Source organism: Fundulus heteroclitus, chromosome 11, assembly GCF_011125445.2.
Source record: "Fundulus heteroclitus isolate FHET01 chromosome 11, MU-UCD_Fhet_4.1, whole genome shotgun sequence".
Lineage (NCBI taxonomy): Eukaryota > Metazoa > Chordata > Actinopteri > Cyprinodontiformes > Fundulidae > Fundulus > Fundulus heteroclitus.
This window is the reverse complement of record NC_046371.1, coordinates 16,646,301-16,661,678: the sequence shown is the minus strand read 5'-3', so window position 1 is coordinate 16,661,678 and position 15,378 is coordinate 16,646,301. Positions and strand designations below refer to the sequence as shown.

Below are 15,378 nucleotides of genomic sequence, written 5' to 3'. Positions count from 1 at the left end.
GCCATCACAAAGCTTTCATCTCAGGCACAGGGACTATTTGTTGGCAGAGTCTGAGCAAGCAGATCTCTCATCCCGACCCAGTTACACCAGGTCTGACGGGAGGAATAAGCCAAAAGGACTAATTTCATAGCATAAATAATAATAATAAAAAAAGCTAAATCCACCCAAACCGTAATCAATAACTAGACATCAGGTCGCTTTTACAGACTCACAGAAAACACGACTTTTAATAATCTCCATTTTTTAATGGTCACAGTTGAAGCACATAATATAAAATATTTACATTGACAGATTCAAATAAAATCTAAAACGTATTCGACATTAAAACGCACACGCGCACGCACACATACCCGACACCTACTACAGCCTAAGCATGCTCCCCAAAAGTAGCAAACCCACTTAAAGAGAAAGTCCCAATTAAAAGTAATATTAAAAAAACAAAAGGGAGTAAAGTGCATGTATGACAGACGTCCCTGTACAGATATTTCTGATTGCAGAGTAGTTTCCCTTGCCAGTCACAGGCACACTCCTAAAAGCTGTACAAAAGAGATCCGTTCAAAATAAAACTAACTCAGTCACTGACACAAGCCAGATGTAAAAAAAAAAAAAAAAAAAAAAAAATACAGTTTCTAAAACACTCAGAATATAGACGTACATCCAAAAGAGATCACAGCAGGAAATTCATAAATATAAACTCTGCCATTACACTCCAAGCCCCCCCACAAAGCTCCCCTTTTCACCATCACAGCTGAACATCCATGAGGAATCTGCTCTGAGTGGCTTCAGAACTGTGAGGACAATGAAAGACACGCTTTTTTTTTTTCTTTCCAGTTTATCAAGTGTAGGTGAAATTGTTTCAGACTGAGGATGACATTCCAGAAAACCAGACCCTGATGTCTGCGCAGCTCGGACTAGTTTGAGGTATTGTGTTACTGAAAATAAAAAAATAAAAAAGGAGAAACCTTCTTCCACTCTTTCCGTATCGAAATCAAGAAAAAAAAATAATAATTGGGTCTCCACTTCCTGCTGAAGCAGCGTTAGGAACACCTTTTTGATCTGCGTTGAAGAGACGGTTGGTGGTTACAACTTCTGCCTGATTTTGACATGAAAAATATTGGCAGCAATCAGATGAAAATGAATAAAACTGCAGAGGATCAGCGGCGCCGTTGTCTCTCCAGAAAACATGGGACTGAGGAACATTAGCGAGAGGCAGGAATGACAGAGGCAATATTCCAGCTTCTGGTGATACACGTGTGAGAGATCAAGAAAAGCAGCGAGGATTGGCACGGAGAGTATGTACAGGCTCAGGAACGAGACGGTGTCTGGATTACGCTATGTTTGTTTAATTTCATTTTTTTGACTGAGTTCACCAGACTGGAACCTTCATAGCCTTGTCATTTGCTTTTAAGATGAGCTTGATATCACTCTTGGTGATTCTGTGGGGGGGGGAAACGTATAAAAACAACGACTAAAAAGAATCCTTTAAGGCAAGAGGCATCGGTTTGCTGAATAACTAACATTTACACTTGATTTCCACTTAAAGAGGTGCACGCACACATACACATACACGCGGAGCGAGGGTCACATTGTGTGGTACGGGGTGCTAACGGTTCTTTTCTGAAGCTGCCTCAGTGGGTGAGTCTTTCCGTACTGCTGCCTGTTTGTCAGAAGCGTCGGCCCGGGCGAACCTGCGGCGTCTTGCTCGGCGTTTGGAAGTTTTTCCTTCGGCGGGCTCCGATCTGAGGGGGGCGGGCTTTCTCCGGCAGCAGAGAGGCTAGCAGCCGTGACGTTCGGGGCCTCCGGCTCTTTGCTGCTGGAGGAGGGAGAGCTGTGCACCCGCTGCTTCTTGGATTCGTCGCTAGCTGGCTGGAGGAGAGCTGGAGAAGAGGGTGCGGCCGCGGCGGCGGAGCAGCTGCGCTCCAGCTCACTCAGCTCGTTGGCGAGGAGCTCCAGGCAGCCCAGTTTGGCCAGCGATGCCGAGCGCTTCATCAGAGACGGAGGGGTCAAGCCCGCCTGGCGGATCCTGGCTTCCACCTCTCTAAACCTCTTCTGCATACCGCTGCCTTGCTTCGGAGCACTCCCCGAGACCTGGCTCGTGCACGCGCCACCCGAGCCGACCTGCTGCAGGAAGGCACCCAGCTCGCACAGAGTCTCCCACGTCTCCCTCGTGGCGATGTCGGCATGCGGTCCCTCGGTGAAACAGTCCCAGTCTACGCACGACTCGAGCTCCGTCACACCTTCCAGACACAGGAAGTTCACGGAGGCAAAGGGAGACGGCACAGAGTGCTGGAAAGGAGAAGAGGTAGAGAGCAATCTGGCTTCAGCAGGCTGGAGTTTGTGTCCTTTTGTGCTTTTGTCGATATTCCCCAGGACCCCCAGTGCGTTCTCCCTGCCGGCTGGAGTAAACATGCCACCCCCCCGGCCCTCCCGCTCTTCCTCCAGAGTGCGGACCCCTGCATCCTGTGACCCGGACGCCGTCGTGGAGTGGAAGCTGCTTGGGCGGGGCTGAGAGCAGGAGGCGTTCCCAGCGAGCGAGAGTGAAGAGGACGAGGCTAACGGCGTCTCGTGTTCTTGTTTCATCCGTTGCTCTAGCTGTTGCGTAACTCGCCGCACGGACCCCCTCGTCCAGTCGCTGTAGAGACGGGCGGGGGCGGCCTCCTCGTCCTCTTTGTCTCTTGATTCCTCTTTTACACTCTTGGCCTCCTTCTGAGGGACAGTGTCTAGATTCTCCGTTTCCTCCTTCGACCTCATCCCTGCTTGGTCGTGGGAGCTTTGTGGTTCTGGTCGGGCGAGGGTCTCTGTGGGTTTTACTCCTGCGACCTGCACAGGAGCATGGATTTCCTACAGAGCAGAGGTGACACAGAAGCAGAAACAATAATGAAGTAAAACCAAGAAAAAACGTGAACTTTTTTTTTTATGTGCGTTTCAACTAGTCGCCACTAGATGGCGCATATGAACCATAACCTAAAGGCCTATTTGGAATAAATTCAACGATGCTGGTACACAAATATATCTAAATACACCAAAACCATTAAAACCTTAATTTATTTCAATAACTCAATTCAAAAAGTTAAACTCTTATTTCATATAGATTCATTATTCAACAAGATGTACATCAGATGTTTATTTTTATTATTTAATATTAAGGCTTACACAGCTGCTCAAAATCATAAATTCAGTTACTCTGAAAACTAGAATAATAAAATAAATAATGATTTAACACAATCATAAGGAACACAGCTAACTAGACAGGTGACAGGTCATTAACAAGGAGGGCAAGATAAAAAAAAAAAAAAGGTCCATGCTGTAGAGGTGGGCGGGTCAAGGAGCGCTGTATCCAAGCATATTAATGTAAGGATGAGTGGAAGGAAAAAAGTTTAAGAGATATGTTCACACTAAGGATAACTTGAAAGACTTGTGAAGTCTATTCAAGAGCAGCGAGAAACTCACAAATGTTGCATTCTTTGTTAACCTGAACCAGAGTCGACATGAGAAGTCTTATCTGGACTGAGTAAAAAAAAAAAAAAAAAAGATTTAAAAATAGATCCCTTTTTGCGTAATGAGTTCATCTGAGTTCATCATTTTTAATTTAATTACTCAATAATTATGTTTTGACTATATTACAATTTGTTGAAAATGTACCTGTAAGATTAAATATGCCGGTTTCTCTGAGCTAAAGCTGAAAAACATCTCAGAACATCCACACAGACTCTCACACTAAGAACAAAGCATGAAAGAAAGTATAGAGGAAAACTTACAAGCAATGGTTACCTTTGTGTTCTCCTCCTCCTGCCCCTCACTGTTTACGCCCTCCTGGGCCAGCGGCAGATGGTCTTTACCACAGCTCTTCAGCAGGGGAGACTGCTGCACGGCAGTTTTACCATCGTGACTCATTCCCTTGAATTTTTCCCTGGCACTAAAAAAGTTGATGTGATCTGCACTATGGCCGAACAGCAGCACATTGTCCTGTGGAATAGCACCGGGAGGACTGGCGTCATTGGAGGAGGGAGGATCTGAGCCGCACGTCTGATGATCGTCCGTTTTTTTAATGAGCACTGGTGCCGATAAACAGTGGGATCCCGGCTGTTGTGCGTTTGGCGGCGTCAAGGGTTCGGGCACCGGGACCGGGAGGGTAGGGGAGGAAACCTGAGGTTTGACGGCTTCATTCGTAGACGATGGAGCAGGAGAGGGGGGGAGGTGGAGAACAGAGGGAGGTGGGTGAGGCTGGCTCACCAAAACGCTTTGTGCAACAGTAACCGCGTCTGTCCTCTCAATCTCAGGGACCACAGTAGCCGCCCGTGGCCGGGAGAATGCTGGCTGCTTCTCAGAGTCACACAGACCATTGGAGAGGCTGGGAGATACCACAGAGCCAGCTGTGGGGTCGGGATGGTGGGGGGGTAGCTGCCTGTCGGAGGCTTTATCAGCCAGAGAGGCTGCCTCCGGGCTTTGAGCTTTAGGGTCGCCTGATAACGACGGCTCGTCGTCAAAGTAGCGGGTGCCGGTATCAGGCTGGCTCGTGGAGTGTGTTGGTTTTCCGGTGCTCGGTGAAGTTCCCAGAGATTCCAGCAGATCTCTCACAGAGGAGCCCGACATGCTGCTTGCCTGGTTATGGGGGTCGGAGCGACCCAGACTGTTGGGTTGGGCGAGGGACTTGGACAGGGGCTCGTGGTGCTCAGACAGATCGCTATCGGAGTGAGAACGCCACAATTTGTTGTGCCTTTGCTTGCTACAGAAGAAAGGGACAAACAGATATATTGGCAAAATTAACAAAAGTTCAATTACCCTACATAGTGTCATTTATGTCAATTATATTTCCTGTTTTTCAAGCATATTGTTTAAAAGATGACTGAAATTTCATGATAATGATTTATAGCATGTGGATTTTCTGTCTAAATATGCAGTTATTTGAACACCCAAACATCAGAACTGAACTATTTTCCCTTTGATAGGCTGAGATTGATAATTGGCAATTCAAATACTGGAAATTTACCCTCCCCCCCTTTTCTATTCATTGATTCCCACCTTTTCATTCTATAAATGCATCACCCAACTGGATGTGATTTGATGCCCTTCTTCTGAGCTTAATAAAAATCAGATACAGCTTAGGGAGAAATGCTGTGATACATAAACCTATGTCTTAACTCTCCATACGAAAGTTATACTATACTCCATCTATAAACTCCAGCAGATAATTTTAGTGCTTAGAACAAAACAAAAAGAAATTGTTTAAAAGTGGTATTGGTTAGGAAAAGTCTGATAGGCGATGCGCTATTATTGCCTAATGTATGTCAGATAAGCAGAAACCAGTTTTTCATTAAGATGTTTTAAAATAGTATGTTTCAGTATATTTAATCAAATTCTGCTCATTCAAAAACAATTAAGCAGTAAAAGTGACCCACAGATACTACACAGATGATAGTAAACCAAATAAGAGGATACGTTCAGTGACATATCCCACTAAATAGCAAAAAAAGTACTTTTTGTGGCAAACTGCACATTTGAAAAAGACTCAATGGATGTTCTAGATTTTTTTCTTCTAATATCCATCTTTACATGTGTATGTGTGTACCTGGCTAGCAGTATGCCCTGGTACTCCTCCAGCTGCCTCATAAAGGAAGGGTTGGGTTTGGTCACAGTCCGACGCTCCTTGACGTGATTGAAGGCGATTTTCAAATCCCAGCCGTACTCCTTCATGGCGTACGCGATCACCGTGGCTGCAGAGCGGCTTATTCCCATTTTACAGTGGACCAGGCACTTTGAGCCAGATTTCCTGGTTTAGACATGAACAATTAAGTTATTCCTTGTCATTTTGGGTTTAAATTAGGGCTGTAAAACAAATGAGTCAGGTTTTTTTAAAGAAGCCAAAAAAACATCTCCATCTTAGACTGTCAGTGATTTAGCTGATTATTTATGCAGTTAACTAAAACATTCATTGTCTTGTAGACCATTTTTGCCAAAGGTTTCAGATTAAAAGCGCACCCTTAGTTGTGTTGATTAGTTTAGAACATAAACTTTTTCAGCACTCATAGAAATCTTTGTAAATTAGCCGCGTTACCTGATGTACGTATAAAATGATGGGTCAACAAAATGTTTTAAGGAGAGTGATACTAACAACTGTTCAAAATCATCAGTCACCTGAATAAATGACATAAGAACACTAAAATTATGAAATGAAGGAATGTCAAAATGATGAAGTTGGTCTCTAAAGCAACTACAAAAAGCCGTATTTTTATGCCGCCCCCCCAAAAATAAATCATTTTTTTACATTTGGTATAAATCACATCAGCTCCATTTTAAAATCTATATGCTACCAGTTGGAGTTGTGAAAGATGTCCCTCAACAAAAACAAATTATTTAAAGTACAAGTATACTTTTAAAAGTACAAGTTGCAATGTGGTAAACCAATTATATAAATTATTTTTTTAAACTTTTTATTCTATTTCTTTCAGAAACTTTGATTTGTTTTGCATCTGCATAATAGGAAAAGTAAAAGCAGTACTTCAATTCCCTCCTTATATATCCAGAGCTGGAAAAGCTTTAAAACAAATGTCATATTTTTCCATTCTGCACAGAAACCCCATAAAACTCACTTTGCTCTAGATATGAACTTATAGGTGTCATTCCAATAAGCCAGCAGGTCGGTGGCTTCCTCGTCGTAGACGCGGATGTTGTGGTACTCAAACACGCCGGGGAAGAAATTATCGATCTCCCTGGTTACATTCAGGATGTACTGAACGCTGAAGGGAAAATACACAAATGTTAGATGAAAATAAGTCAGGCTGCTTGTCTGTAGCCGTTAAACTGAAAACACATCAAGCTACAACATTTGCTTGTATGCTAAGTAAATGTTCTTATTTTAAATGGATGTATTCTGTACTGTATTTTCATTAATGTCCCCAGCACTGATTGTAGAGAGGGGGTTCGTTTCGTTGCATTTTGTCTTTCCTTACCCGCTCTTCTGCAGCTCCTCCAAATTAGATGCATTCCACTCAGATCCCTGTAGGAAACAAAAGCAATCCTCAATGCTGTTCCAGACCTTCCTCTGAGCTTTTCATCCGTCCTAAATCCCAATGGTCACACATGCCTGACATACAGTACGCATTTACAATCCAAACAAGACCTAAGTACCTTAAAATTGGACACATTATTGCACAACTCTGCATCAGATTGCTGTGGTTCTGATGCACAAAGTGGTGATAAATGGTTCAAGTGTAGCTTGAGTTTCTTGTTTAGTGTCACAACCAACAAAAATGTTTGTTTTTTTTGTCAACATACCAAGAAGACGTGGTCAAAGATCTCTGAAGGACTGTCCATCTGGCCAAGAATAACAATCATCTCTTTGTCGATGAACTCCTTGAACTCTCGCAGGTTGCACGTCATGTGCATTTCCAGCTCTGTTCGTATCTGTGGGACACGTTAAGAGAACAGAGCGCTCAGTTTAACCTAATTCGGACAAAAAATGTAAATGACTACTTCTGCTTGAAAGATATGCGAGGCAACTCACTTCTTTACAGGTGACATTCTCAAGATCTTTCTGCATCATGATTTCCCTCAAGCTGGTTTTTATCTGTCGCTCTGTAAGCTCTCTCTCTGTGGGGCTGGAGAAACACGACAGGGAAACTTAACATATAAAGTTAGACAGAAAGGCGCCCTACTAAAGTATTCATAACTCTTTCAAAGTTTTACACTGTCACTTTAAAACACAAACACCTCGTGCATTTTATTAAGATCTGACATGATAAACCAACATAAAATAGCATACAATTTTGAAGCAAAGAGAATACGATGCAAGTATATTTTTCTCAAAAAGAAAAACTTGAAAACTGTGGTGTGCATATTTATTCAGCCTCTACACTCTAACATGCCTAAAATATCAGAAGTCACCTAAACTCTAAATAAGAGTACATATTTGTTTAATTTAATCTTGGTATAAACCCAGCTACTCTCAGAAGGCCTCAGAGGTTTGTTAGAGAACATTAAAGAGAAAAATGGCATCATGACCAAGAAACAAAGAAAGTCAGAGGTAAAAAATAAAATATTTTATCTCTGGTGGGGATGCTGGGGCGGATTAGGGAGAGAAAGAAACTCCTAAACTTTTAACATCTCACAGGGCACTGTAATAAAATGGAAAGTGAATGGCACAGCAAGGTATTAATCAGCAGCCCAGAGGCCCATGGTAACTTTGGAGGAGCTGCAGAGATTCACAGCTCAGGTGGCTGGATCTATTGACACAATAACTATAGCTGTTGCTAAAATTACTGTTCCCATATGCTCTTCATGCTTACTGAGCTTCAGTAAGCAGAGATTTCAGAATCTAGACAACTTAAGCTGATAAAAACACACAAAAAGAATTTACAGCTAGAATTGTAGCAAAAAGATGTTCTGAAAATTACTGACCTATAGAGCCTCAACGCAAACACTTTTCAGATTTTTATCCGGATCAAATGTTTAAAAACCACGTACAGTTTTAGTTCTGCTTAATAATTATGCACTACTTTTTGTTGGTGTATCGCAATCAAATCCCAATAAAAAACACATTGAAGTTGTAAGGTAAAAGGTGAAGAAATTGACAAAAGCATGAATACTTTTGGACGGCACTGGAAATCAGCAGTTTACCAAGTATAGTTTTAAATCCATATGATTTTAATATTTACATATCGGAGAAAAGGACGGGTGAGTCGGCGCGGTGTGACTGCACGTCCTGCATGGCGTTCCATTCGTTGATGCGGGTCTGGTCGGAGGACACTCTGCTCTGATAATAGCTTACCCAGGTGAGGAACAAGCTGCCTGGGAAGTAGTTGTGGCAACGAGCCACTTCGCAGGCTTTGTGGAGCGACTGCAGAGCCGACCTGTCAATATCAGTTTGGAAGGATTTTGATATGATGGCAGTAAAAAGATTTTGTTTTATGAGAATGCCCTTAAGGATGAAAACAGTTGAACAACCGGAAGCTTAATAAAGATCCACTTGTTTTTTCTTTACACTCACCACATGGCTTGCACAGAAACAGGCTTGAATACGTGCACTCTGTTATCGGTTGATACGCTGAATCCGCTGAGAACAAAAAGGAGAAACAAAGCAAACCTTCAACCCTTTTGGCGTCTTTTGCTTGGAGAGTGCTGAGTTCTTTCATGCCTTTCATTTCTTACCCATCTCCATCCAGGTGTATTAAGGTGTCACTCCATAAGGGCAAAACCAAACCAACTGAACATGAGCTGCAAGGAGAGAGAAAAATAAGAAACCTCAATTTTACAACTTTATATCATCGAGGCGGCACACGTAGGTTTGAGCGCAATCATCGTCTCACCTGTCTACGGGACTAAAATCCATGCCAAGCACCACGCTCTCCTCTGTGTCCTGGCGTCCGATGGTTGAGGCCACCACCATGTAGCGTGTGGCCTGAGTGCTGGCGCTCTCCAAACGTACCGCCTGGAGGAGGAACCAGAAAGGGCAGAACAGTGAAAAAGCCGGCAGTGAAGTTGGTTTGTGCTTTGAGTACCGCATGACACGGATGTTTTGAGATCAACATAAAAAAGTCAGTGAATTTGTAACAACATAAGCTACAACATAAGCTACAACATAAGCTAACGCTATTGTTAGCTTCACGGACAGCCCAATAACAGGGTTCTGTCGCGGTCTGGGCTCCCCCTTCGAGCTGCACCACGTAACGCTCAGCTGCGTGAATGCATACTGAAACAGCAAAACGACAAACGTGTGCAGTCTTCGTTGTCTATATGTCTATAATTAATGTTTCAATTAATTTTTATGTGGTACAGGAGCAGCATATAGTTTTCACAAGCCTAGAGCGCCCTCTTGCGGCTATAGACGGTAATGTTTACTCCTTGGTTCATGTTGGTCAGTATGAATTAACATTTTAAAACATATAAATATGTTTTATATGTCAGGTGCGACATATATATTTGATATATGTTGCACCTGACTATAAATCGTAGGATTAGCCAAAGTATGAAAAAAAGTGTGACTTATAGTCCGAAAAATACGGTAGCATCATGCACCCACCAGCTTGATGTTGTCCTCTGGTCTGAGGAGAGTGAACATGGTCTGTAGATGCTGCTGGATGTCTCCTGTTAAGATTTAAGAAACAGCTCTTAAACAACTTAAGGCAACAGCTTTGCCTATTAATGCTGCATCATTTAGCTAAGAAAAACAAACTGAAACTGGTCGGCGCTTTGAACAGGGCTTTTCGCCTGACCTGCATGTTTACTCCGTAGCTGCGAGAAGCGAGAGGCTGAAGTTGGAGAGGAGCCATTTCCTCGAGGCAGGAAGAGAGCAGCTCCTTTGACTGTCAGGAAACTTTCACTGATGCTGCACAGAGACAAAAGAAAGGAGAAACTTGTTTAAAAAAAAAGGTATTAATAGCTTTTTTGGGCCTTAGCTTTCAGAGACTTTACTCAACAAACATTCAAAGCAAGAAAACTGTGTAGCATAGAGCGTCATACCAGATCAATGCCCTTCTGTCCAGTGTTATTGTAGTAAATACTCTCATTTGAATCAAAAACTGCATTTTAAAAAGGTGTAACGTATGTCAAACCCAGTCTGGCCAATCACAGCATATGTTCACTAAGTACAGTAGGGGATCTGTCATGCTATGGGCCTGTTCTAAAGGCTCTTGATCCTTGACGAAGTGTATGGTGTCATGAACTCTTTGAAACACCCGAAGATTACAATAAATAAAAGAAAAACAAAATCAGGTGGTCTTAGCCCAGGACCTAAGACTCTGTCTGAATGATGAGGAGTGATTGTGCAAAGACGAAGGAGTCAACATTGCACCGTCTTTAAACTTCCACCTTGTAAAATATTACAGAAGAGAAATAAGTGCTGTCCTATGTGCAAAAACAGCCCAGATACCAATAATGCCGCCATTGGTGACTTTCTTAAAATGTGAACCACCACATCTTAAAGTTCAGAGACACCATCTGTATTTACATGTGGCTTTTCATACCACAACTGAATCAAGCAGCCATTAAAAACATTTATTCCACAGTATCTGGTAAATACCTGCTATGGAAGCTTCCTGCCTGAAAGTGGAACACATTTCAGGCAGGACTGATTTGATTTCAGTTTAATTTAGATCAGGCCTGTGAGCTCCTAAAACAACCAATCTTGTGCACAGCAATTAAAAGCAAGATTTATGAGCTCAAGACAGTTTAGATTGCAATGTGAGACAAAAACCAGCAACTTCCAGTGACATGTTTGCTGAGTCGGATTTGATATGTTCCTAAAATGACAGAGGCACAGAAAAAAAATGGACTGGTTTACAGGAGAGATAAAAAGAAGTTGCTATTTGACTTAAAACAACGTCTTCTTTCATCTGAATTTCCTCCAATTATCGGTCCATGGGCTGCGGCTGCGACTCGCTGACACAAACCTGAACGGCTACCAGGCACCGACTTGGCACCTCTCAATAAGCCACTTATGCCGAGAACCCTATGGATAATTGAATTATGTAATATACTCAAGATATCGAACACAATAATCTGAATGTGAAAATCCAAGGGGTGTTTGTTCCCAGTCATTGCTAGATTTCATAGTGGTGATGATTACACTGTGTTTTAACAAATTGACAGTCCCTAAAGTCTGTATTTTATGATGACACGGAAAGCAGATTTTCTCACCACTGATGACGGAGTGTCCATATCCTCATTTCTACGCCAGAACATAAACATAGGGCAAGGATAGGGTGCAGAGACAGAAAGTCTGCAAATTTTACTGCCTGTCATCAAGATAAAAGGAAGCTAAAGCCAAACGCTGGAATTAACACGAGTTATTACAACGGGTGACAAAAAAGACAAATGTCGGCTTTAGTTGAGCAACTTTATCAGGTTAGAAAATTCCTCTGACCTTTGTCAGAGTTTACTGTTGAAAAAAAGAAGTATGAAATGTTAAATACTCTCGAGTAAAAACAGCTTTAAATCCTTCTCAAGACAAACCAAGGGATCAACAGGGATTAGACACTAAAAACACTCTGAAACAACAGCAGTGACAGAGTGATGACAATACCCACATGCCTTTCCTCAAAACAAAAAAATCAGCATTTTAGCACAATGCTGTGAGCAAGCCGTCAGGATCTTCATACCATGATCTTGTGAAAGAGCCGAGCTTGCACACGTAGAACCCGCACAGGCACAAAATGTCTCACAACAGTGCCAATGATAAATACATGACGCAAGAAATATTTCTAGCTTTGTTGATCAAACCCATAAATCACCAATAAATGCCAGCTTGATCCAGAGTGCTCACCTCCAGAGCTGACAGATTAATTATAAGCCATGAAAGTGTCTGGGGTACACAGTGTGCTTGCTAGCCTGGTGTTCCCTTAAAATGCATGAAAACAGAGGTGGGGGAGTGCATGCGAGCAGGTGAAGCATCCTGCAGGCGGGTTTGTCAGAAGGCAAATGCAAGGAGACCTGCTGGATCCAGGCTGCGGTGCAATCATCTAGTTAGACATCTCAGCAAAACTGTAAACCATTGTTAATTCAAACCTACTGGGAGCACGAATTAACGCAGAAATGAGTGCATAAAACTGCCAGAACATGCCAAAATCTAGCATGCAAGTTAAGCGTAAACAACGTATTGAGAGTACAAAATGTTTCTGCAGATGACGCTCAGATCGTTTCTGCTCAGCTGACCGCATGAACTCACAGCTGATAGATTTCCCCCCGAGAGATCACGGGGTTCTCGGTGAAGCAGGGTCCGATCTTCACCCCGCAGCAGGCGCAGAAGCAGCCGGCCGAGGAGCTGCGAGGGGTGGCCGCCACTCCGGGAGGCATCGCTTACCCGCGCGGCTGAGACGGTTCCAGACACCGCTGGAGAACCGAGGCAAAAAAAAGAAAAAGAAAAACTCCGAGCGCAGAAACTCCCGTGACTCTCACAGATTCACTCTTTGTTTTTATCGCTCATCGCCAGGGGCGGATCTAGAAAAATATTTATGGGGTGGCGAGAGGGGGGCAGGAATTTTTGAGGGGTGGCAACATATGACATTTGTTTATACTGTATTTAATAACAGTTATCACAGTTTGGTGAGAAATAGTATGTACAGTATGTGTTCATGTGAAACAGTTCATATTAGGAACATATACAATGTGATCTCACTTAATAAGAGATAGAAGTATGATAATACTACTTCAGGTGGAGCATTATCACAGGGAAGGTATTAAGGTAAGACACAGGTGCTGAGTCGCAGACGCGTGAGATGGACTGTTTCAGAGAGGCAGCTTTGCAGCATTTGCACGAGAAACTATAGAAAGAAAAATGTACCCATCAGAGATCTATGGACTGAGAATGGAACTGTAAAAACAAATGGGTCATGGTAACCAAACAAGGTACTGGACATTGCTTTTATTGTTTACTCAGAACACACATTTACCCCATTTGTTCCTCTGTAACTTGACATTTTTTTGACAGATGAGGTTTTACTGTAAAAGTGATGAGCAATACAGGACAGTAGTTCACAGCAGTTAAAGAGACATGAAATGGACATTTCATGCTTGTAAATATGCTTTAGATAGAGCTGTTTTATCAACAAAAAGGCAAGTACTGTATGTAACATCAAAATCTCCACAAATCTGAAAAGAAGCAACGTAAAAATACATTTTGCTCCCAGTCGGAAAAAGTACAAAACATTTTGTGAGTAGGTTCATACAGGTCATTTCTGGATAGTTTCATACTGTAAACAAAAAAACAATAACACTGCTTCATATTAAGCAGGATTTGCACCAGTATCACATTTTTTACTTTGTTTCACAAACTTTGGTTTTATTAAAGGTATATCAGATTTTCTCAGCTGTAAATACAGAAAGGTTGATAATGCCATCTTGTTAACAGCTTTGTAAAGGCTCACCAGAGAGCATAACAGAAAGTTAGCATGCCTATAACAGCTGAATGCGCCGATTTCCATGTTGCTCAGCAAAACGCTTCACAAATGTATCTAGATCTAATGCCTTTGTGCGTTTTGATTCAATGCTTAGTACAGCCAAACTTGATAGTCTCTTTTCCGTCATAGTTGATCGCAAATACGTCTTTATGAGCCTGAGAGATGAAAAACTTTATTCACAGGATGCGCTGCTCACAGGTAACACAACCCCTATTTTACACAACCTGAACAACTCATAAAACACATCCTGGTATGGGTCCAACATCTGAGTGAACTCCATGAGAGTGGTAGGACTTTCCTTTCCCTCCTTTTGTCTGTCTAGTACTCTCCTTGTCTGATGTAACTCGTGTTTGAGATCCTCAATATTTGAATCATAAGCTTCAGCCAATAATAGAACAGCCTCCTCTCTTAAAAAAGTTGGACTTGATGGATTTAGTGCCTGTACACCCGCATAATGTTACAATTTGTTTTAGAAAATCTTCTTCCTATTTCTCCAATCATGTTATCCAGAACTGGATAGTATACAGACACACAAAAAGTATGTTGCTATCTGGAACTACATGCTGTCCCAAGGTGGAGTGGATGACAGTGTCCTGGAGCACTTTTGTTGTCTGTCTTGGCCTCTTTGGTTTCGCTGAGTTGTATCAATGTTGCTTTGTTGACATAAATCCAGTGTTTCACTCCAAATTTCCTCAAAAGAGGCTTGACTACGGTACAGGACCAGTGTCTCCTTTAGTGCTTCAATAAGTTCAACAGCTTTTGCATAGTCCACTGTTTTAGACTGTAGCATGTCTGATAAAAAATTGGAGTCACTCAGGACCTTTCTGAACAGAACAAGACATCCAGCAAATTCTGATCAATTTGAGCCAGTATCCCTCTTGCTTCTACTGCTCTTTGTGGATGGTTCTCAGATGCAATCTCTTCAAGCACCTGTACTATCGCAGGCAACCTGTCCATAACATTGCGACATGCTATGTGCCTACAGGCCCAACGTGTATCACTTAGCTGTTGGAGTTCCCTTGGTGCACCATCAAACATCTCCCGCTGCACTTCCAGCCATTTGTTATGTTCATAAGACCCAGACATGAATACATACAGTTGTTCCAATAGTGAGAAGAAGTTCCCTGCATCTGCCACACTTGTTACAGTGTCTACAATAACTAAGTTTAAGCAGTGTGCACTACAGTGAACATAGAAGGTATGTTTGCTACTTCTTTTATTTTTGCTTGAACACCTGCATGTGCCCCACGCATCACTGCCGCGCCATCGTAGCCCTGGCCTACCAGGTTTTTCTTGTAGTCCAGCCCATGCTTCTCCAGGAAGAAAATAATCTTGTCACTTAAGGCGGCAGCATCCAGGTGTTCTGCCACTTCAACTCCAGAAAGCTTTCATGAACCACACCGTTGTAAAAATATCTCAGAACAAAAGACATTTGCTCTTTTTTCTGAACATCTTAGTTTCATCAACAATAACTGAAAACTGCTTG

General features: G+C 42.5%; 1 protein-coding gene across 1 annotated transcript; it reads right to left on the bottom strand.

Moving 5' to 3' along the window:
* Positions 1–224: 224 nt before the first annotated feature.
* Positions 225–10,324, bottom strand: ssh2b (slingshot protein phosphatase 2b; the record flags this gene model as incomplete). The annotated part of the gene is given in 13 exon segments (XM_036142983.1): positions 225–2,841; positions 3,772–4,726; positions 5,570–5,770; positions 6,591–6,737; positions 6,951–6,997; positions 7,276–7,404; positions 7,505–7,598; positions 8,655–8,849; positions 8,987–9,052; positions 9,148–9,213; positions 9,306–9,427; positions 10,019–10,083; positions 10,212–10,324. Coding segments are annotated over 13 exon segments (3,460 nt in total), but the record flags the coding sequence as incomplete, so codon positions are not given.
* Positions 10,325–15,378: the final 5,054 nt, after the last annotated feature.